This window comes from Rosa chinensis, chromosome 4 (assembly GCF_002994745.2).
Source record: "Rosa chinensis cultivar Old Blush chromosome 4, RchiOBHm-V2, whole genome shotgun sequence".
Taxonomy (NCBI): Eukaryota; Viridiplantae; Streptophyta; class Magnoliopsida; order Rosales; family Rosaceae; genus Rosa; species Rosa chinensis.
The window spans coordinates 34,208,304-34,232,400 of NC_037091.1; the positions used below are offsets into that span (position 1 = coordinate 34,208,304).

At 36.6% G+C, this 24,097-nt stretch overlaps 2 protein-coding genes across 5 annotated transcripts; both read right to left on the reverse strand.

The window, feature by feature from the left end:
- Positions 1-802: 802 nt before the first annotated feature.
- Positions 803-6,662, reverse strand: LOC112196202 (uncharacterized WD repeat-containing protein C2A9.03). The gene is made up of 10 exons (XM_024336517.2): positions 6,336-6,662; positions 5,605-5,746; positions 5,348-5,515; positions 5,161-5,247; positions 4,936-5,070; positions 4,642-4,752; positions 2,793-2,884; positions 2,601-2,706; positions 2,119-2,205; positions 803-1,468 (listed from the first exon to the last, which is right to left on the reverse strand). The coding sequence occupies exons 2-10, from the start codon at positions 5,737-5,739 to the stop codon at positions 1,055-1,057; spliced, it is 1,335 nt and encodes a 444-aa protein (XP_024192285.1). The 5' UTR covers positions 5,740-5,746; positions 6,336-6,662; the 3' UTR covers positions 803-1,054.
- A 6,462-nt stretch (positions 6,663-13,124) lies between these two features.
- LOC112196199 (fanconi-associated nuclease 1 homolog) lies at positions 13,125-22,251 on the reverse strand. 4 transcript variants are annotated; one of them, XM_024336508.2, is made up of 15 exons: positions 22,076-22,249; positions 21,831-21,990; positions 21,346-21,716; positions 21,153-21,257; positions 20,441-20,699; positions 20,287-20,349; positions 19,569-19,643; positions 19,366-19,484; positions 18,149-18,219; positions 17,965-18,052; positions 17,735-17,875; positions 17,445-17,659; positions 15,230-15,503; positions 14,886-15,116; positions 13,125-14,085 (listed from the first exon to the last, which is right to left on the reverse strand). In XM_024336508.2, exons 1-15 carry the CDS (start codon positions 22,172-22,174, stop codon positions 13,648-13,650), a joined length of 2,709 nt encoding a protein of 902 aa, XP_024192276.1. In that variant the 5' UTR covers positions 22,175-22,249; the 3' UTR covers positions 13,125-13,647. The 4 variants fall into 4 exon arrangements, with proteins under 4 accessions (XP_024192276.1, XP_024192278.1, XP_024192282.1 ...); XM_024336513.2 differs by having other exon boundaries at positions 13,911-14,085; positions 14,886-15,120; positions 22,076-22,251; XM_024336510.2 differs by lacking the exon at positions 21,153-21,257.
- Between the last annotated feature and the right edge of the window lie 1,846 nt (positions 22,252-24,097).

Consider the following 24,097-nt stretch of genomic DNA (forward strand, 5'->3'; position numbering starts at 1 on the left):
AATGACCTCGTCGACTAGAGGAAACGACTAACTTATATGACCCCTTTCAAATAGCATCACATCGATGTCCTAATCAAAATATGAGATTCCGCGGTCTTTAGACGTAGAGGCAACCGCTTCACCACCCAAGTCTCCAAGAAATGGAACGGCGCCACACCCACACCACCATTTTGCCATTGTTGTGCTAAGGTCCACCATTGGAGAATCCGATTGCACTCCTCCAAGGTCATTCAACATCAAATACTTTTTACATTGGCCAATCACACGAGTCCCCAACCACTGTACATTACTCTTTACATTGACCAATCACTTTAGGACATATTGACCAATCACATTAGTTTGAACCACCACATGTAGTAGTCTTGGACCATATAATAATTTTCTTTTCTTTTCACAAAGAAACATTATTTTCACTAGACCGAATGATATTATAACAAATTATATATTCAAATAAAAGAAATAATAGTCACAGACAGACATCCCGTATCTCAGATAAGACATGTACTAGGATTTTATATCAAAATGGATTAACTTAGCATAATAGTATCTCTTGTTGCACACGCCAAAGCAACGCTGGAGTAGACATGCCCCATTGATTTTTCAGTACTTCACCAGACTCTAATTCTAGGTCCTGGACCTGGAGTATAATATACTCCAGACTCGTTTTCTATAATTTATTGGCAGGAGAAATGACTACTTTCTAGGCCACCAAATACAGGTGCAAATATCCCTCCCCCCAACAAAATGGGTAAACAAGACAACTGAAGCAAAAAAAAAAACCACTCGAAGCTTGATGGACAACTGAAGCAAAAAAAAAACCACTCGAAGCTTGAAATGCAAAGACATCGAAAGAGCGAAATGTTCAAGCAAGTTTGAATGTTCACTGTACATATTTGTAGTCTAATCAATTATCGCTTATTTCTACTGCGAACTTTATAACAACAAAAAATAGAACAGAGAATTCGGAAAGATAGGATGAAAACTTGAAGGCACCCGTTCTCTTAACCTTTCTAATGGATCATATAGCTCTGGCGGAAAGCCCTCTGCTGATCAATCAAAAATAGGAATCAAGATATCCATATGTATGCCTTCTGTTATATTGCAACAAGCTTGCGTATGTTCGGTCCCAGATTCCTATGTACAAGGACTCGTCATCTGGACTTGCTGATACCCCCGAAATCTCTCCAAAGAAATCAATCTCTTGCCGTTTTTTGTAATCTGCCCTTGTACTATATATATGCACAAAATCTGCAGGTTCTGCAACCATCATAAACTGACCATCTGATGAAAACCGAATAGACCGAGTAGCACCCAAGTTATTCTTCAGAACTGCAATGGGTGATGAAAGATTTCTTATATCCCAAACTCGGGAAGTCTTGTCCTGATTTCCGGTGGCAAATATGCGGCCATCAGGATGCCATGCAGAAGCAAAGGAGTAATCTAGATGACCAACAACCTTAGCAATAGTCTGGAAAGATCAAACAATGTGCATCTAGTTAGTGACAGGTTCCCACCTTTCAGCACTATATGCGGTCCTTTTAGTGAAAAACTTTGGTTTGAAACTTGGTGCTTTACTAATCAAAGGCAGGATCACAGATTATGATATTACAAGAAACAGAAAGTATACACCTACATTCTGGACAATTATAAAGACAACTGCTTTAGCAAGAAAGTGTTGTGTTACTACAAGATCATCTATTATGCTCACAATGGTGGGGTATTAGTGCATGTCAACAATCTGGATTAATTGTCGAAGTCAGTAACCTTGTACATGCATTAACCAACTAGGCATTTAGTTTGGTTGTGATTATATGATTTAGTAGTTTATAAGCATTGGCGAAAGAATAGGTGAAACTTAGGATTATAAGATGCACACTTTCCTATTTGCATATTGCTATCAACAAATCTGGCATAGGGATAATTTCCTCAATCTCTAGAAATTTATATGATAATGAAGAAAGGGCAAAAGCTTAAAGAACATGATAGTCATATTGATTACTTTTCCCCCATCAATCATCTTCAGAAATTCTAATGACTCTAACCTTCATAGCAACAATATTTTCTGCTCTAAACAACTGCAAAAATAAAATAAAATAAAATAAAATAAAATCTTGGTACCTTTCCATTCTGAGAATCCATAAGCAATCCATCCACGTGATCTCCAACTACAGCAACAACCCTACGATCTGGGCTTATTGATGTATGCTGCAAAGAAAGCCAGTTCACCATCACAATGAAATAAATGGACAAATGATTGAGGCCACAACCACAAATATGAAGACATCCAGGAATTGTACACAACTAGTTGGCAAGCACATTATGTATTTTGCACTCTTTTACTTTAAATTATTTTCTTTGAGGTTTCCAAAGAATTAAACAAGAGGGGGAGAGAGAGAGAGAGAGAGAGAGAGAAAGCGACAGTTGACATTTAAATGATTGCCAATAACCTAGTACTCTTCAACACACAACCTCTAGAAGTAACACAACTGGTCTTCTAATAGTAATCTTTAGGGAAAGAATAGTCGGCAGAAATTGACATATATGTACAGGTTACAGTAATATTAATCCACAATAATCAATCTATGCATATGATGACTCACATTCACTGGCCAGGGGAATCGAAAGTGATTCAGAAGCTGAAATCTCTCCATGTCATATTCTCTTATACCACAATCATTATTGGATGCCATGAAATGCATTCCACCCCTGAAAGAGTTTGCAGTTCAGACTGTGTGTCACTTGTAAAAAGCAATAAGATCTAGATAAACAGCTTTCAGAAATAGGAAAGATACCCCAGGCTATCATATATTTCAACAGCATTTGTGATGGCATTGTCATCGTATGTGGTTCGCGTACAAAAACTCACTCCTTCTTTATCAAGACGCTGCAGCAAAAGAGAAATAACATTATACAAATCATTTAACAGAGCTAAATCACTATGTTGTCTCTAGTTACAATCAGTCTTATCCCAATTACAAACACAAAAAGTGGGCAACCAGACAAAAGCCCCAACTCCAATGAACAGACTTCCATTAGTAGCTAACACCTCAAGTGAATTTATGACATTCACCAACTAATATACCATTGTGGAAACTAAATATATGAATGCAAAAATAAGAGTATAGAACCATGTCAAAATGACCATTCATCTGTGGAACGCAAGAAGGAAAACCAGACAACAATCGGGTCATTTTGCAGTTTATCATTCTTGAGAACGTAAAAAGACGGGAAATTGCTATTGAATCTTATGTAACAGTGTCACTGCTTCAACGATGACAATCAAACAAATAATAAGTCAGAAGATGTAGAACTAAATTAGATAACCGAAACCTGACGAGTTCAAAAACTCCTTCTGTTACACTCCTTACAAAATCTGATAAATAACCAATCAATAGGAACCTCCTTGGGATTACCAGAAATTTGACAAAGTATCTCATAACTGAGATGCAATTGAACATAATCAATTGCATCTCACTTTGTTACTTCTATGTTCATGTGTAAAGATGCCAAATCTATTCGAGTAGATAGCCCCACGCTTAGAATCAGGTGCTACTTCCAAATTCCCTGATATTTCTAGAATCAACTACAGCTCTGTAATTCTTTCCCAAGCTAAATATTGATGGCCAAATTGTACACATGTGAGACCTAGATACGTATATAAACTTGGATTAAAAAATAAAGAAACACATAGATACAACTCTGGTCAACCTAAGAAAAGGTGGAAAACAATTCGTAATACACTTCTCAGAAACCGATATAACAACCCATTAGTTAAACCAAAGAGCAACAAAACCAGCTTCTCTTTGCCAAAACTCCAAAACCCGAACTCATATCATCACTTCACTATATATTCTGAACAAACCCTATTGGGAATGCCCAGTGCTAAATTCCGTTCTACCCATTTGATGCAGGTTCTAGCCCCACTGATATCTCTTCAGTTGCCTAGCAAAAAATATTTCCAAGGGCATCAATACTGTTCCAGAATTGTAATAAATATAAACTCAGACTGACATTATTCTCACCAACTACCACTAGTACATAAAAATTAAACTACGTCAAATCTAATGCAACTCTTTAAATGTAAATCACTTCTCACTCATCAGTTCACGGAATTCCCTAGACAATTTGAATGTAAAATCCTAGATGCAACAATGAATACCAATGTACTGCAACTCAATAAGAATTTAAAACAAAAAGAGTATCAAATACAGCCAAGTAGCAGTAAAAAAAAATATATATATATATATATATATATATATATATCAAAGTAGAAAGTTACAAAACAACATTATGCTATAAAAATTGAGGTTCTCATTCATGTGAAAAATATATTTGAAAGATGATACAGAGCCAAGTTACGGTATCATAATTTTGGTCTACGATACGTCAATCCTCCGAGTATAGAAAATCATCATAATGGCGGGGAAACAAAATGCAGAATTTAGATATTAACCCTAAGATAAGTCCAATTACGGGAGGTAGTTCAGAATTCCAAAAAACATCAAATGGTTGTCCTCTTAGAGAAACCATCTGTATAAAATCAGCTAAAAAAAAATTTATTTGTTAACCTTTTTCTTTCTACTTTGGACATTTACTCCAACTGACAGAGGGTACCAGTGAGATATAAAATGAAAAACTAACCTTGCAAGTAAGCTCTCCTTGGAAACCTCCAGCAACAAGAAAATTGTCCTTGACTGCTAGGGTGCTTATCTGAGTCTGCATAAAACCCTCCAACAAACTTCCTGCATGTTTCTGCAAGACCATAGAACTTGGGAAAATCAAACTATATACATAAATAAAGGCCACACACAAATGTAAATGAACACTTAAGCATAAGAAATAAAATTGGGAAGAAAAAAAAACCATTTTCTTTTTCTTTGTTTAAGGTTGAAAAGAACTAAAATGATAAAATTTATGTATAGGTAACTTTACTACCTCAGTTGGTGCAACATGTCCTGAAAAATTGAGGACCTCAGACAAATTGCCAGATAGAGAAGACCAATGCATAACTGAATAATTGGACATGAGATAGACGTCATGTTTTGAAGTAGCCCAAACCAGATTTCTGAGCTGTATGACAACATCATTAAAGGTTATCAACAAGGAACAGAATGTAATGACGTGAATTAGTAATAACATAGCACTTGCAAGTCAACCAACCTGAAAATGAAGGATTGTAGGTTTAACCAGTCTTGTGTTGTGGAAGAATTCATAGTAGTTGCCACCCTTCTGCATTAGTTGACACTCCTAGTGTCGAAGATTACATTGATTAGTAATGCCCACTGACTTCGATACTGAGTTGATAATCAGATATGAAAACAAGAGCTACTTAAGAACAAATTGAAACCTTGTCCACAGCTTCCCCAGATGAAGGGATATTCTCATAATTCTTATACTGTTCAAGCCTCGTCAATCTGTACTTCTCCCTCGTTATGTTTAACCTATCCCACGGAATACCCTGAATATCCTTTCCTTTTCTTGCTTGGGCAGAAGACGTATCCGACACCTGGTTAAGCTGATCAAACCTCAAGATAAGGGAATTTCAGGTCCTGTCTGTAAAAGCCAAAAACAAACCATGGGCACCAACAGATGAGGGAAACATACCATGTCGTATTCGTCAAGAACCATATCTCTACCATGATTTTCTTCATCGGCATCCACATCTGCGTCCTCAACGAAATCAGACATGTCACCCTCATCCGCCATATATTCAAATTGATGAGGCTGCTCAAAGGCCATGCTCTATCTGCAATCAAGTCCAGAATTCAACATCATCAACACAACAAGAGTACAATTAACAAACACCCGCCACCCTTCCTTTCTCGATACGTACATTATGTATAAAGAAAGAAAATAAAAAAGGAAATCCATATTCCTACAAAATGAAGGCAACAGCCCTATCTTGTATTAGTATCCCAAAACCACATGACACCCTCAGAGAAAACAACTCCTTGAGCTAATTCTAGGCAAAACCCAAGTACAAATTTCGAACACAAGTACTTCCACATACACACAAAAGTGTTATTATATGTTTTGGCACAAGATGAGTGCCATGAAGATTTCAAAAGTAATCGAAGTGGGGCATGCACAAACACAAATACACAATATATACAACCAACCCATAGTGGGTTTCAAAATTCAAATCACCAAATACCAGCACAATACAAAGAATCACCAAAACAACAAAAGAGTACGACTTGAAAACAAACCCGTAGTGGGTTTCAAAATTCAAATCAAACCATTCAACGCAATTAAAACAATAAGAAGAAGAACACCCGGAAAGTCAGAAACCCTGTGAATTAAATTGAGAGAAAAGGAGAAAGGGGGTCAATCACCTGAAGCAATTTGTTGATTTGCGGTCTGTGCTGCTCTCTCTTTTGGGTCCTCTGCGTTTTGAGAATTGAGAGAGAGAGAGAGAGAGAGAGAAGAAATCGTGGAGGTGGAACAATGAATATTAATACTAATAATAATGATAATGATAATGATAATATAAATAAGGGATGAGATTTGGGTATTGCATTTTCAGTGTGGGAATGAAAATTCGAGAGGATGATGATGATGATGAGTTAAATGTCACGTGGTATTTGTCGGCCGAGGGTCTCTTGGTTTTTGGGTAAAGTTTGGACGCGGCACGCTGTGGCTGTGGCTGTGCCCCCCTTGGTTTACTTGATTGACATCATGAAACACACAAGCACAAACAACACGAGAGGTGGCACTAATTATAGAACAAGCAATCACGTCCCACTATAATGATGTTTGGACTTCTTCAAATTCTTATTCTTCCATACAATTTACCATAGTGGTTCTCTTTTCCTTTTTTTATACAGGTAATAGAAAATCAATGTTGAGGTCATATTCAGTAGACATCACGCTAAGAACAAATGCACCCGAAGAGGCAGAAGACAAGGTTTTTGCGGCCCACTTGTGCACCATTCGCCAATCTTGTTTTTGTCTCTCAGTCTTTTCATGCACCCCACAAAGACAAGGTCAACGCTTTTTAATCACCGACTATTTCATCCAATAATTCTTGTTATGGGTCGGTTCGGTTCGGTTCGGTTTTTAGTCTTAAATGAGAACTAAAACGAACTTGAACTTCAATTCGGTTTTCTAATTTTAAGAGTTCAAAACTAACCGAACTTCGTGTATAGTATGCAAAAAATACATACGTGTATTATTCGGACATTTTATCAAATAGTTCGTTGAAAAGTTCAGAAAAATAATTTTTAATTAATTAAATAATTAAAAATATTAATTTATATTCATTTTTGTTCAGTAATATGTGTAAAATATGGAAAAAAGAAGAAGTAAAAATCGTGTATAGTATGTGTATAATACTTTTGGCTTCAAAAGTATGGGAAATTTAACCAGTCCCTTTCAAAAATACGAAGTAGAGAAGTATTTTTAAATAAAACGTAAGTACGTGTTTTATTCGCGTATAATACGGAAAATTACTAACTAGGATGATCGCTTTCCTTGCACCACGTTTCATTATCTAAAAAAATAAAATAAAAATTATAAGATTTTCGGTTGATCTCCTTCAGACACATCTCATTATCCTATCTTCCAAAATTTTAAAATTTATATTTCTTATCTGATATCATTGTACATATCAGCAAATACTTGACTGCCACAAAGTTTCATACCATCACCAGACCCCGCATCACCCAAGTGTCATATCATGGGCTGGGCCCGATACCCACCGCAATGGTGCTCCCAATGGGCTACAACTTGGGTGACAAAGACCTCGAGTCCGCCTAATAGAGCCCACCGAAGTACACATCAGAAATTGCTATAACTACAAAGGAATGAGCCGCATCCCACATCGAAGAAACGGCAAACACATTTCCCATCCTTAAGTATATAAGTCAAGCTCAACCAGCTTCAGGAGGGTAATAACTTCTTCACTTCTACTGTTACTCTATCAAATTACATACATAGCCTAACTTCAGCATCGGAGAGGCATAAACTGTCTGGTACGGTTTATACCTGTAACGTTGAGTATTTCCTTTGACAGGGTCCTAGAAGTTACCTTGGTATCCGCTAGGGGGGTATAGCATTCTGCCTGACGTACCCGGATAGGTCACCAGAAACATTGGTGCCGTTTGTGGGAACTCTTGAATAGCACTACCCACTCTATACGATGGCTGAGCAAGAAGAGGCAACAAGCGCGGGTAGAAACGTCACCAGGGAGCTGGTTTTTAGTCCCGATACCTCTGCCTTCGAGACACCAGACACAGGAATTGAAACTCATGGGCTAGGAGCCTTGGACCCGGTGGCAAGCAGCAACTCCTCACCAGTCCGGGACCCCCTAACCCCGATTTAAGAAATGGAAACCATGCGCGCGGAGATTGCAGCCTTCCGCGAACAAAGTCGGATCGACCGGTAACAACAGAGAATTGATCGAGAGACTAACCTCCTCTCACAACAGAGGTTGCAGGAGTTGACATCATGAAACTCCAAGCACGAACAATAGGAGAGGTGCTACTACTTATAGAACAAGCAATCACCAAACCACTATTACTTCCCACTATAATAATGTTTGGACTTCTTCAAATTCTTATTCTTCTTTGCAATTTACCATATTGGTTTTTTTTTCTTTTTTCTTTTTTATACAAAAAAAATTAGTAATAAAAAATCAATGTTGAGGTCATCTAGTAACATCATACTAAGAATAAATACACCCGAAGAGGCAAAAGACAAGGTTTTGCGGCCCCCACTTGGGCACTATTCACCAATCTTGTTTTTACCTGTCAATTTTTTCATGCACCCCGCAAAGACAAGGTCAATGCTTCTTAATGACCTACCATTTCATCCAATGGTTCTTATTAGGGATGGGTTCGGTTGTGTTCGGTTCGGTTTTTAGTCTAAACTGAGAACTAAACCGAACTTGAACTTTGACTTGATTTCTATTTTTAAGAGTTCAAAACTAACAAAACTTCTGTTTGATTTGGTTTTTGACACACAAAAACCAAAACCAAATCAAACCGGTTAGGTTTTCAGCTCAGCTTTTTACTGTTTTTGATTTCGTGAACCCACCCCTAGTTTTTGTGCAATGATATTTTTTTACCTCATTATGTCAATCTCATTGCAACACATGTCATTATCGCCAATGTAAATATTGTTGTGGACTTTGGATGAGATTTATGATAGCTTTCCTTGCACCATGTTTCTTCATTTTAAAAAAATAAAAACATTTATAAGATTTTCGGTTAATCTCCTTCAAACATATCTCATTATCCTATATTCCAAAAATCTAAAATTTATATTTCTTATCTATATCTTTACTTGTTTAGGAGATACGTTGCATTATCTGCAACCTTATCAATAACGGAGACTAACTAAATAAAGGCATACTTCTTCACTTGCTCACACAATCTTCTGCATCTCCATATCAAGTTTACCTACAATCTCATTCTACATACAAAACAATTTCCAAAGTTTTCCTTTGTTCTCCTTCTACAGACTGCAATCAATAGCTTGTTGGTGAAACTTCGTCGTGACATTGAGGAAGAAGAAAAATGATGCCTCGCAAATGAAGCAGCCATTGTTGCAGCTACGGCTGTTTACAAGATTAAGTGTTCCAATTAACCCCGACAATGTGGTTCAAGACCATATGGCGCCTCAAATGTGGACAAATTATGAGAGAACACAGTACTTCTTACTTATAAATGAAAAACTTGTTATCCTTTATTATAAAGAACTTGTTAAACTACTATATAGTCAAACACAGGACTTCTCACTTATAAATGAAAAACTTATGCCACTAGAAATGGCAGAAACAAAAACAAAAAGAAAAAAAAATTATGCAATTTATTGTAAAAGGTAACCGTCTTCGCTAAAAGAAAATTATTTATAGCTTTTCCCACTAGAATTACTTTGTCAATATCCTTCTTTAGACAGTTCATGACTTTTAGACTTGGACTACATCAAATAGATTTATTAATTTAAACTAGAAAATGTCCACACACCCGATGGGTGTGAGAGTAGTGGGGACTGGGGAGTTATAATTCTGAGAGTGGAGTTTGAAATAGTTATTATTATTTTTTATTGTTTTATTTTGCTTTTTACATTTTTATCCCTGATGTTAAAATGTAATCCATGATATTTTAATATTTGAGGGTTATAATGATAAAAAAAAATCAATTTTGGCTAACAACACCTATTCTCTTAATAATAGTATAGATAAGCATCTATTTCTTTAAAAGACGGTGTTTTAAATAAGCGTCTATTTCTTTAAAAGACGATGTGCGGTAGGCTTCTTTCTCCAAAGCTTTTTCTCTCATTGAGAAAACCTCATTTTTCTAGAAACAATCACCGATCCTCTGGTCACTTCCCGTTGAGTGCTGGTGGTGCTAACGACCCCCTTTATGGGTTTGTTTTATCCAGCTTGAGCTCAGATATATGCAGTTTTCCTTTTCAAATTCTTTTTGTCCCTTAGATCCATACATGGACTTATTCATCAAAAATCTTTTCACAAATTAAGAAAAAACTAACTCATTTTGTTTCTGGAAAATTTTCAAGCTAGTCTCTTCTCATTAAGAGTCGCTGGCATTAGGCACACAATTTATCGATTTTCTTTATCAAGCTTAAGCTCATGAGGTTTCTTCCCTGTTTGCTTTTTTTATTTATTATTATTATTATTTTGTCTTATAGGTTTTAACTGAGATCTATTTATCAAAACTTAAAATTCTTAATAACGATTCTTTCTAGAAACTCTTAGTACTATGGTTTGTTCTCATTGAGAGTCTGTGATGATATTCACACTCTTTATATGTGTTTTTTTTTACCAAGTTGAAGTTCAGATTTGAGGCTTATTGCTTGTTCGTTTTGTTTTCCAGTTATTCCCAAACATTAAAAACATAGATCAATTTATCAATACCTCAAAATTCTGAAGAAAAATACTTTATATAACATATATGTGCTTTGGTCTCTATAGGTTTTTAACCTAGATCAGCTCAAGCATCCTTGAGAATTGTTAGTGCTACGCATGCCATCCATCGGCGTACTTTCTGAGCCGAATAAGTTCAAATCTGAGGTTTTTATTTTTATTTTTTTCACTTTGCTTTTCTCGGTCTCCTAGACCTACTCATGAAATTATTTTTTTAAATCATAATTTCACCTAGAGCTGAAGCTTAATGCATGGAATTTTTTTTATCTCATGTTTTAAAAAGATTCTTTCTAGAAAATCCTCATGATATGATTTCTTATGGTTGAGAGTCGGTGACGCTATTCACACCCTTTATATATTTTCTTTATAAAGTTTAAGCTCAGATTTGAAGCTTCTTGCGTTCCGCTTTATTTGTTCAGTTTTCCCCAAACATTTTTCATTTATCAAGACCTGAAATTTTCAAGATTTTTTCTATATAAAATATATCTTAAGTACCCTTGCTTTGCTTTTTATTTTTTTTATACATCTTCTAAACCTAAACATAGATCTATTTATTGTAATCCAAATTAATACTCAATATTTCTTAAGAACTTTTTTCGTGAAATCTTAGAATGAGTCCATTTTCGGCACAAGCTGAATTTTGTTTAAATTATCTTTCTATTTCATCAAGTAGATTTAAGTCAATCCACCTAATGTTTTTGTCTAAGCGCATTCCCAGTGTCCCAGCTAACCTAAATTTTTAGGGGAAATGATCATTTACCCAATTTTAGCTTAAAAATTGCCCACTTGCTCCACTAATAGTTTTTTAATCCCATTTACCCAAAACACTCTAAGAGATTATTTCCCTAATACCCAATTAATTATTTTTTTTATTTTTTTGGGACTTTTTTGCCCTCTCCTTCTTTCTCACTTAGAGAGAGAAGTCATCCTCCACCTTGCTATGCTCCGGTGACCAGTGGCCGGCCGCGGTCTCCGGCGACTGGTGACCGGAATCCGGCGACTGGTGACGGGAATCCGGCGACCAGTCACCGGAATCTCGAATCCGACTGCCGGACTGGTGACCAGATTCCGGCGTCTGATTTTACTACCCCCCCAATAATCATATTATTGCCCTCAGTAACAAGTTCATTGGGGATCAATAATTAGTGAAAAATGAAGATGTTTTTAATTTTGAATGTTTTAGTAGGTTTATCCAAATAAATAATCTTATTATTTCCCTAATAAACATTTTATTGCCCCCACCCAGTAATATTATTATTGCCTCCCAATAATCTTTTATTATTGCCCTCAAGTGAATTGCATAAACACCCAAAACCAAAATGAACACGCTACAAACGCATTTGATCAATTTATATGTTCAATTGTACACGTTACTTTTTTTTCCTTCCCCATTCTCGGAGCTCACAATATACCAAAAAAACAAAATCACAGTATACCAAAAAAAAAATAAAAAATTCTCTGAGCACCCACGGAGTGTGACGCCGATGCAGGAGCGGTCGGGAGGAACTGTATCATCCCGACTACCCGGCACTATCCAAAACTAAAAGAGCTTGGGAAAGGTATCTAGGTGAAATTTGATCCACGAGAAAGAGCAAGTAAAGCAAACGTTATAAGAAAGAAAATTAAATGGGTTGACACAAGAAGCCAAAGAACACTATGCAAAAACTATGCATTCTTAAAGAAACATCCTAGAGACTCAGTAGTCACTAGTCAGGCCTTGAAACAATCAACAAACTATCATGTGTGGGTTTGATGCTAGGAACCTAAATTGTTTGATGACACTCCAGAAATCTTGACCATAGGAACTGCAATATGCAGCTTTTCTTCTGTGTGTGATCTTTTGGTCAAATTTCTTATGTATTTCGAATTTTTTGTAACAGCATCAAGAGGCGTGGTTTTTGTTGTCGCTGCAAGAAAGCGTGGCTTAGGGTACATTCTGGAGGAAGAAGAAGATGAAGTCTCAGATGTAGAGTAACTGCGAGGCATACATTTTGTAAATATGGGGTGGAATAGAGAACAAATTCACGAAGTGAGGCGGGAGTTGTAGAATTTCCTGCGTTTCTTTTCTTTTGTGGTATACTGGTATTTAGGAAAAAATTCATAGCGTTGTTTAACAGTGGAAACAAAGTACATGTTGATCTCAACCATACTAGACAGTTATCCGTCATTGTAGCCATTTTAGGGTTAGGGTTTAGGTCAAGGGCAATAATCCTGCTGAAAACCAGGAAAGACGTTATGATGCAAAATGCTTGAATAATTTTTTTCCATTTGAATTAATTGGTCACGAGTATAGATGATTAACATCTAGTAACAGTGTAAACCAGAAAAGCTTAATAACATGGGCACACGAAGTGCTAAAGCACATGGAATTTAAAGTCCCTTAACAATATGAAATCGCCATCTTTCCGTAATATCCAGAAAAGCTTGAATCCAGCCTCAGAAATGCATTATGATCTACTTGTCTCAACTTCTATCACTGGGAAACCATCTTCAAGATGAACACAACATGGCCATCTTCCCCTAATATCCAGAAAAGCTCAATCCAGCCTCAGAAATGCATTATGATCTCCTTGTCTCAGCTTCTATCACTAGGAAACCATCGTCAAGGTGAAAGCTTGCCAGTCAAGTACTTGCCAATCCTAGAATTATCCAATAATAATTCTGGAGTTTTTGAAGGGTAAACTCATTTCAGAGCAGATCCAGTTCCTAGTAAATTCTTCAGTGTCAAGTCTTTTGAAAACCAAATCAGCCTAGAAGGTTCAGACAATAGGGCTCACTTTACAGACCTCAGCATTGAACCCACAATCCATTAAAAGCAATAGCCATGCTCGCTGCTGTTCAGAGAGTCTATCCCTGGGGCCTTTAACTTCAACAAGCTTCGCTTCACCTCTGTATTTCCCATGGAAGCGCCACAGAAGTAAATCTGGCATTCCACTTGACCAACTACGATAATCTTGTGCAAGATGTCGACAAAATGCAGCCACACATGGGCCACCGATGCATGTAACAGCTGCCCGAAGCTCAGAGAGGGAATGTCGCCCCCAGTTAACTCCTCGACATGCTGTTCCCTCATGTAACTCCCATGAAGTGATGAGAATCTCTTCAGCCATGCCATCAAGAATTTTCTGTAGGTGAGACTCGATATGGTTCTTTCTCACTAGATAAAAGCTATCAGTCTCTAAATCCAAGGGAGCAGTCTGCAAAATGAAGTTCATGGTTTCTAAATCTATTGATGGGAGTAAGACCTATCTATTGACAAAAGACCATATGTAAATAATAAAATAAAGATTAAAAAAAAAATATATATATATATATATATATATATATATATATATATATATATATATATAAAACAATGTTACTGGAAAACAAGTTTATTTCAAACTAGGGACAAAACGATCACAACTGGAAAACCATATTAATAAATAGACCTTCAATAACAGCAAGGACTGGGCATCTTATAGTCAAACAACTGAAAAGTGTTTATGCCCAGGACCAAATAAGTCCTTATCTTTTTGCACTGTATGTAGATAAGATTGCATATATAGATAAGATTGCATAATTTATACGCGATCATGTGTATACCAGATCAAATTATAATATGGGGGATGAAATTGGCACCCCCCTTTTTACAAACCACCTCCTGCATGAGTAATGCATATAGAGGGGTGTGGTTTGTTAAAAAGGCGGTCTTAATTTCACTCCCCTATAACATCTATATGGGATGATGTGCTAGGAGCTCATGATTCTTATATGACATTATAGTTGATGAAAGTAGTTGATAGTTGATGAAAGTAGTTGACATCATAGTTAATCTAATACTAAATCTATGGAGGTAAAGCTACCATAGCGACTAAGGGCTTTACTTTTAAGTACCGACAAGAGTATTGGCAGTGGTGGTCCACAGAATTATTGATACCATTGTCTTATGAATATGTATGTACGTCCGAATGTACATAAGTAAGCAAATCAAAAAAATTAAGAGTCGAAACCATGCCTGAAATCTGGTGCGGAAGACATTTGGTACATTGGAAAATATAATATCCCACATAAGAAGTCCAAAAATAGTCAACCAAATGCCACTCTCTGTATGAACACCCTGCCATCCACCTTCCTCGGCATAATATTGCAGAGCTAGCTGCTCTACACCGCATTGCTCCCCATCTTCTCCATAAAACCTGCTCTTTGTGCCAATTGCACAATTTAAAGGTCTCCCCGGAACATTTACCTAACTTGTTGAACAGAAGACGTGAGTAGGAAAACTTATATCGTAAGATGTTAAGAAATTAGGAAACATATGTTACACTTAACTTTACAGTTATAGAGAGATGAAACAATTACCTCCATGATCTTCCTCTTGACAGACTCTGCAAAACTAGGAGTTTTCCATCGCCTCGGTGGTTTTCCCAAGCGAAGGACTCTCCTTTGAAGTGCCACTCTTGAACCAGCACGCACCCATTCATCTAGTAACCCATTTTCAGCAACCAAAAGGCTCTCATTCAGATAGCCCATGTGCTCCAAATCAATTGATAACCGTAGTGTCCAGTATCCTCTTCTACCATCACGAGCGAAACAATTCAGCAGCCTTTTCAGTAAATAGATAGCATCATTGTACCTGAGTGGAAAAATTAAGCTATTCAGTGTGCTAAACAGATTATTTTCACATATGTAATTCAAAGACCCCTACTTTATCCCCTATGAACACGCTTTTCCAGCATTTCAATTGGCAAACCCAAACTAATTAACAGCAATCCTCCAGACATGTATGGGTTAGTGACGCAATGAGCATGGCTATTACTAGAGAATATAGCCGACTGAAACTCAATGATATGAGCAAGCATGTATACATGTTCTCTAAGAACATTATTTGGTCATTTATGGTGACAACCATGACCTTTAAAAATACATTCAAGTTACTTTTACAGAAAGTAGCATATGTTCCAACAGGAACCTTATTCTAGCTCATATTATTCTACTTCCCACCTACAGCATTGAGATTAGTCTCAAGTTCTTGATTCACCTTAGTAGCTCCTGCTTTAATTGTTCAGTGTTCTCCTTTTGAACAATACTAGTGGCTCTAAATATTAACCTACTGGACTTTCCCAACACCCCGTACTTCCAACCTTAGACCATCTATAACCCAAAAAACATCACTGTGAGATCACTGCACCCTCATCCCAAAGAAATGAGGCTTTTTCTCCCAGGTTAAACCCTAACTCCAAGCCTGATTCTCTCCTTGTGCTGAGAATTAGATTGGAGTTTGTGAAAAGTGAAGTTGCAGTTGGTCTTTATCAGTGAATGTTCTGTTCAGTTTCATGGCCTTATGACAACATGCAAATTTGTGGTGAGGTTTGCAATGTTTCTGGTAAGCATGGTTTTGAGATGAATCATCTGTTTATGTGAATACCTGTTACTTCCCCCATATTCCAACACAAGTAACCTAGGCAGGCTTTAAAAGGCTAGACCTTGGTCACGCTGGCATCAAACTTGTTTATTTAGTTATTAAAAAAGGAATTTCAATATATTGAGCGGAGAATGCCTCTAATGACGGTGACTGATTATGAAGCATGATGACCCAGTTTTACTAAAACCAAGTGATATCGAACAGGTTACCAACGGGTGTTTTCTCAAGGGTACTTGAATCCAAACCAGTACTCTAGATAATTAGAGGCACCCTCATCAAAAGCATGAAATTCGTTTTGATAAACAAACAAGGGAACACATTTCAAGGTGGAGTGAATATGCCAAAGCCTGTCAAAGCTACCTCTTCACTGAGGAAGCTGGCGAATACATCATATAAGTACAAGCATAGCACAAAAACAGATGCCTGATCAATCAAGACTGCTTAACAGAATCAGGATGTAAATAAAGAGACATAAAGCTGAACAGATCATTCACCACACTAAAACCAACTGCCAAATCATTTTCCACAATCCATACCACACATGGGAAGACCTTGAAGTTAAAATATACATGATCTACTTCTAGTTCAGGCAGCTTATATTCAGATATCATTATTGGTGTGTGAAATGAATCACGTAGCTTATCTTTGCTTGTTGCAATAGAATCTTCATAGCCAATCCCTACAGCAGTCATCTGCCTTTGAATACCAGCATTCTAGAAACTATCTCTAAAATCAGGACTTCCTATTCTGTACTAAGAGCAGTCAGTGGACAAAAGACAAGCATGTTTTGGAAATAAAGAACCAAAAAAATCATAACATGCCAAAAAATAACATATTTACACAACAGTAATATTAGTTCCCAAAATCTACAAAGGAATATAATTGCTTGCATACCACACTTTTTTCCTTATATAGCAGATATGATGAGTTGCAATGTCAGTTGTTTTTAGTTCAACGTGTGCAGTGATTCTAATAAGACAACGTCCATATGAGATCACATATTTTTTTTAAATAAAACGATAATGAGTTCTGGCTACCACATGCATAGTGCATAAGATTCCATACCATGCTAACTAAAACGATAGAGACTAATATATAATTTGCAGCAGAAGCATCGATATGACCAATGATATGAAATTCCAAGATGCATACCTATGCTCACGCTCAAGAAAAGAAATTCCTAGTAAAACCACTTTTGAGTTGACAAATGTAGCTGAAAAGTGGGAAAGGAATGGAGCCATTGATTCAGAGGTCAAGGATTGAACCGGATTGGATAAATGGGAATCAGCTATCTTTATGCACTTTAAGACCAATCCAGTGTTGCTTCCATCAAGAGCTTCATCAACTATTTGTGCCACTTCAATAGCCTGCAAAGCAAAACCATTAGATATAGTAAAGGCAAGCGTGGGCATCATTACTTTTGCGCAAAGATAAAAGGCCACCTCTTCATAACCAAGCAAATCATCTCGAGCAGAGAAAATTTGTTGTGAGACTATGCACTTGTAAGTTGGATACTTGACTATTCCCAAATCCACCAGTAGAAATGCCGAGAGATCCTGTTCACCATTCAGGAAGAAAAGCCTCTACATAGAACAGAAAAAAAAATGAGAAGAAAAAAATTAATGTAAGGGAACTTCCTGATTAAATCAAACATTAGATGTAACAAAAGCACCTCAGCACGCCAGATAAGGGACTCCGCATTTGAAGATATCCTAACACAGGATCCTGTTCTGTGCAAAACCATACTAGGTAGTAATGGGCTGCACATTAGCAAAACACAGGAAAGATCTTAAATACAATAATGAAGTAACATTATTTACATATCAAAAGGATCATTAACAGAGAAATATATATACCACAAATCTTCATCGTAAGAAGATATAAGAGATGCAATGAGATCCTGCTTTCTTAGGCCACGATTGCAACCCTGTAGCCTCAGTAGAAGCGCAGAATTAGAGTAAACCCATCAGATAACGAAGAAAGAAAATCATGAGACCACATTCCTCTCAAAGAGCAGTAGCATGTGAGTACATTATTTCAAGGCAAAGCGTTCATCAACACAAGAAATTGATCAAGATACAGCACTAAACATCCATAAATGTTCATGTACACACAAACAAGTACACATGAGTGCACACAAACACTGTTATGTGACATAATCTAACAGTGTGAAGGAAATGTTTGACCCGTATCTGTCCACACAGTAGCTCTTCATGTGTAGTCATCGAAAGCCAATTCATCACTTTAGGAGCATAAACTAGGGAAGCAACCAAATTTAGAAAGATCCACCCGAAATGCTCCACTCAATGAATTAAGTCAACAAGGAACAAAAAATTCCAAGTTCAGTGACATGCTTAGCAAAAAATTAAACCAGAACAGTTCTTATTTCTTTAAACAAAATTAAGAGAAGTTGATACAGAACCTAGATAGATTGAACTTGGAATTTTTTGTTCCTAGTTGACAAAATTAAGAGATGTTTGACCCGTATCTGTCCACACAGTAGCTCTTCATGTGTAGTCATCAAAAGCCAATTCATCACTTTAGAAGCATAAACTAGGGACGCAACCAAATTTAGAAAGATCCACCCGAAATGCTCCACTCAATAATTCAGTCAACTAGGAACAAAAAATTCCAAGTTCAGTGACATCCTTGGCAAAAAACTTAAATCAGAACAGTTCTTATTCCTTTAAACAAGATTAAGAGAAGTTGATACAGAACCTAGATAGATTGAGCTTTCTAGTTTGGCTATAACCTTCTTTTAGAGAAATCAAACTAGCGAAACAGCACTGTAGGTTAATTTTGAGGCAGTATATTCAAGTGAACACTCCCCAAAATTGTAAATAGTGGTGGTTGAGGTGGTTATTGCAGGTTTCACTTAAAGTGATTTAAAGTACATATGCAGAAACCAATCTCAGTTGGATAATATAAACTGTTGATGGCCCTGGGCATCTTTCCTTTACAAAATACTTGAATTCATTTTAACATTCCAATACTGTGATATAGAGTTCAATGAGATGATCTCTAAAAGAAAATCTGCAAACATGATGCCAATAGATATATTTTAGATGTCAACCTGCTTAAGGATGCACAAGATTTCACGTAGCTCAGATACAGTGAGCAAATCCAAAATCTCCTTAATACAATCATCAGATAGTTTATTTATAATTTCAAAGCAAGATGCATACCCTGTCTCTGCAATATCACAAACAAATTTGCCATCAACCTTAATCTGAATTTTGAAACATACAGAATGTCCAACTGATAGTATTCTATTACCAGATAGCTCTTTCACTGCTTGTTGGGGATCCAGTACTTCTGGGTATGAAATAGCAGACAGCCGAAACCATGGGCCTGACCAAGAAAACCACCATAATAAATTCATGCAAATAGTTGATCTGTTGGTATAGCACAAGGATGTATATTAAAATTAAAATTTCATATTAAAAAAAATAGCCTTTTCTTATCAACCAAATCTTATAGACCAGTCCTCTTTTCAGCATTTAAATGACCATGATGACAGCCAATCAAATTATACCAGGTTTACATATCATATAAGTGCACAAAAGTTACACTCTAACAGAAGGTAACTATGAGACACACTCTAGGCCTCCAAAATGAGTGATTTCCACAAGAATATGAGATTAGGAGACTTAAGAATAGTACTAAAATTTCATACCCCATAAGTGAAGTTTGAACAGCATTTACTATGTTGTGAAAGATAGGAAAGTGAATGTTTTGTGATGGCCAGCAAAACTGGGGCATACACCAGAAGCCACAATGTACATAATATAAGGGTAGCTGATGTTGTGCCGACTATTATAAGAGAAATGGGGACATGATATTCCATAAGCTAGCCCTTTTAAAAAATAAAATAAAAAAGGCTAGCTTATAGACAACCATGTCCCCAGTTCTCTTACAGTATTCAGCAGAATAATTGAAAACATAAATAATAAAACCATATGCCTGTAATAAACATGATCTGGAAAGTACAAACCTTTCCGTGTATAAAGCCGAACAAATAGCCTCTGACTATCATCTGACATCGAAGTAAATGACTCTGCCAAAATGATACATATAACAGTCATAACTTGTGAAAAGATTAAAAGGAAACAATAGGAATGTCACAACACAAGCATTTGAATACATACCGATGAAATTCTTTTCATCATCTGTCAAGAGGTGAGAACTGTTTCTCAAAACCTCACGTATGAAAACACAAAAGTTATCCTGATATTTTATTGCACTGGGCGGACAGGACTTTGTAGATTCAATTACTTGCTGAGCATTTCTCCATAAACATTTGAAAACCTTGTCATCATTAAAGTCCTTATTATCACTGGTCTTGTGACACACTATCTGTATTGGGACAACATCAATAGAACGCTTGGGAATAGAGGTAACGCATCCCTGAAAGGAAACCCACAAGAAAATGAGAACGGAAACTATTATCCAGAGCAGGTAACGGGTAACTATTTTACAAATTTTGACACAATATGGAATTTTGGAAGTGAACCGACAGAAACATATGTTTTAAAAATCATACATATCGTAAAATAGAGTCGGAGAATCACACTTCACAAGTTATGCATATTTCATAATTTCAACACTCATTTGTTCCTCAGAATAATTAGCCTCATTAGTGGGACTCAAATTTTAATAGTACACTTTAACGTAATATAATAGTAATAAATAACAAAATATTAAACTAAAATAGTTCATCAAAATATTCATGATGTTCTTTTATTTAGCAAAATGAATAACTAGAGTGTGTAAGACCCAAACATCATCTGCAAAATAAGACTAAGCAAGCAAGTGCATGAGGGGTTTATATAGATGTGTATCCAGCATAAGAAATATCACCTCAAAATTTAGACTATACTGGTCTATCAGAGGAGACAAATACTCAGCTAGCTTGCGAGGGAGAAAGCCAAGCATTTTAAGGCATCCCGAATCTGAATAAACAACCTAACCGAAGAAACATGTACGCCTTTAAATTTAAAGTAAAAGTTGAAATCAAATCGATAGTAAAAGAGGCATGTGAAAGGGAATGAACCTTGATAGCATTAGGATCCTTAACATTATCAGGATCTCTTGAGAGATAAATGCTTGCACCAAGATATAACTCAGTTCCATCACCAAACCTGCGGCCAACAATAAAAGTTTCAAGAATCACCCCATATATGTCGTCCTGAGTGATGGTCACATCAAAATCTGGCACCTCACTGATCTCGTCCTTATTGATTGGGTCTCTGGATGGACTGTCAACCTGATTTCGACTTTCATCCCGAGCTGCAGGAAACAAATCATTTCCAAACTGTTTAGAGTCACAGGAAAAATTTTGAATCTTCGACACTGGGCAGAAGTTGAGCTCTAGAAGTGTGCGCTGGGTTAGCTTTCGTTTGGTTCCTCTAGATAGACACTCATCTGCAAGAAGCATCCAATTCGGTCAACTGCTCAGAAACAGCTCAAGTTATATCATGATAGAATTCTTGAGTCCCCCATTCAGAAACCTAAGCTATATAAATCCAAAAGAAATACCCAGATGAGAATTGATGGTGTTGTTTTGGGCGCTGAGTTTGACGCTGCAAACAGGGCAAGCAACAGAGCCCGCCAGTGTGTTTTCTTGTTCGTCTTGATTTGAAGAGCCTTCCGGGGACACGAGTGTGCCATTTGGATCGATATCCAGATTCAATAAGCTCTGCAGTGCAAACACCACGATTGGATAAGAAGAGAAAGAAATGGGTTGAAAGAAGGAAAATTGAGGTTGAAGGTGGGTTGATTACCTGGGTGGTGGTAGGGGCGGAGAGGAGTGAATGACGATTGGGAAGGAAGCGCCTGCGTTTGCCCACCAATCGGCTCAAGCTTTCTCTTCCCTTTAGCATTTTCGATTTGGACCCCTAATCTCTCTCTCTCTCTCCCGCCAACTGTCTTGTCTTCCCCTTCGAAATGTTAGGTCTCTGCTGCTTTATACATTTACAACATTAATCAGGGTATTAACAACATTTTTCGACCATACTTGTATCTGTTTTATCATATAATAAAGTAATCTTATGGGGCAGTGAAATTTAGCTATTGAAATTCCCAATTTACCCTTAACTTCTTTTCATCTTCCTCATTTGTCTTCTATTTGAAGAGTAGACTGTGTCCTCTTCCCTTGCCATGCATTTCTCATTATGATCAATGGGGTATGAAAACCATAAAATCTCATCAATCACAGAAATGGTTATGATGCACATGTTAACACCATAATCTATTGTATTTTTTTCTTTTTATCAAGTATGAATTTCATTACTTATCTGAAGATTTGCCTACTGTTTATATTTTGCGGCATAACTACATTTTACCGAACCGAAAACCATTATACAGCAGGAGCTCATGAATTACCAAAGTAGTATGCAAAGAGCATTACTTTAGGGATGAAAGAAAAGATAAAAAGAAAATCTAAAAAAGAAAAGTAAGCCAGAATTCAAGCATCCCAACACCAAAAAGAAGCAAGAATTCAAACAAATTAGGGAACTTGATGATACAAATCATGCAACTAAGAGAGTAAACATGAACAACAGTTGAGAAAAATCTCCAAATTATAGCAAAAAACCAGTTTGAAAGTGTACAAGTTTGAACCTAATATTCAAGAAACAAAGAAGAATAAAAATAGATGTGAACAATCAGAGAGTGAAAATTGAGAATCAGATCGAGATAACTATTAAAAGAGAATAACAAAAAAGAATTAGATCTCGCAAGAGGGAGTGACATCTGGTGTTGGCCTGAAAAAAGGGTCACAAAGTTTGAAGAAAGAGTGATAATGTGTACATTCTAAGTGGTTTCATTCAACCATTCCCAAGAAGGGAGAAAGAGAGAAAATCACACCCAAACAGACAAGCAATCTATTATATCACAAGCAATGCATTGATGTAACAAAGTACTCCAGATTTGAGAGAATCAAAACTTGGGTGTTTTTAGATTTTATATGCAATTGTCATGGCTCGAGTGTTTTTCAATGTCAAAGAACAGAGATTGCCTCCTCAAGTTGCATAATATAAAAGATTGAACAACCCTTTTCTTCATTATGTTAGTTATTGTGGCTTTATGTTTCTTAAAGGTGGATGTAAATATGAACTTAAAAGAAGAATAGAGAACTAGATGCAAAGAGATGGAGAGTAGTTATAAGGGGTAATTATGGAAATAAAAATAATATAATGAAAATGGAAGTGTAGTTTGCAAAAAGGGGAGTACAAATGTGACTCCCCTTGTTTTATCGTATAAATAAATGTAATGTTGTTTGAGAAAAACAATAGGATTGAGTTTCGCAAGCACTTTATTGAGTACTTATGGTGACATTCCTTGGATTATGTTAGGGCTATGGCTCCAAACTAATTCTTCTTGATTTTGGATTACTTTTTCAGTAAGACCTTGGGGAAACTTGCTTTTATGTACCTAGAACTTGTGTTGTGGGTTGAAAGAAACTGGTTCTTGAGAGTGCCATTGAGATATTGTTTAAAGATATCCATATGTGGATCAATTCAAATATTTCAAAGAGTTCGAGGCTTTGAGACATCGGGTCATTTGGGAATTTTCGGTTAAGAATGTGGGTTATGAGGTTGTAATCTTCTTCTTGTCTAGTGGATTGCCATCATCATCACCCAAGAATGTAGTTATTCTATTATTGTTTGCATAAGTTTGTGATTACTGTCTTTATTCGGTTTCAGTCTTAGGCTCAGAAGGTGGACCCGAATTTCCTAAAGATTCTTGGCAATTCTCGGCTAGGGTGAGCAATTCTCACACACACACACACACACTCTCTCTCT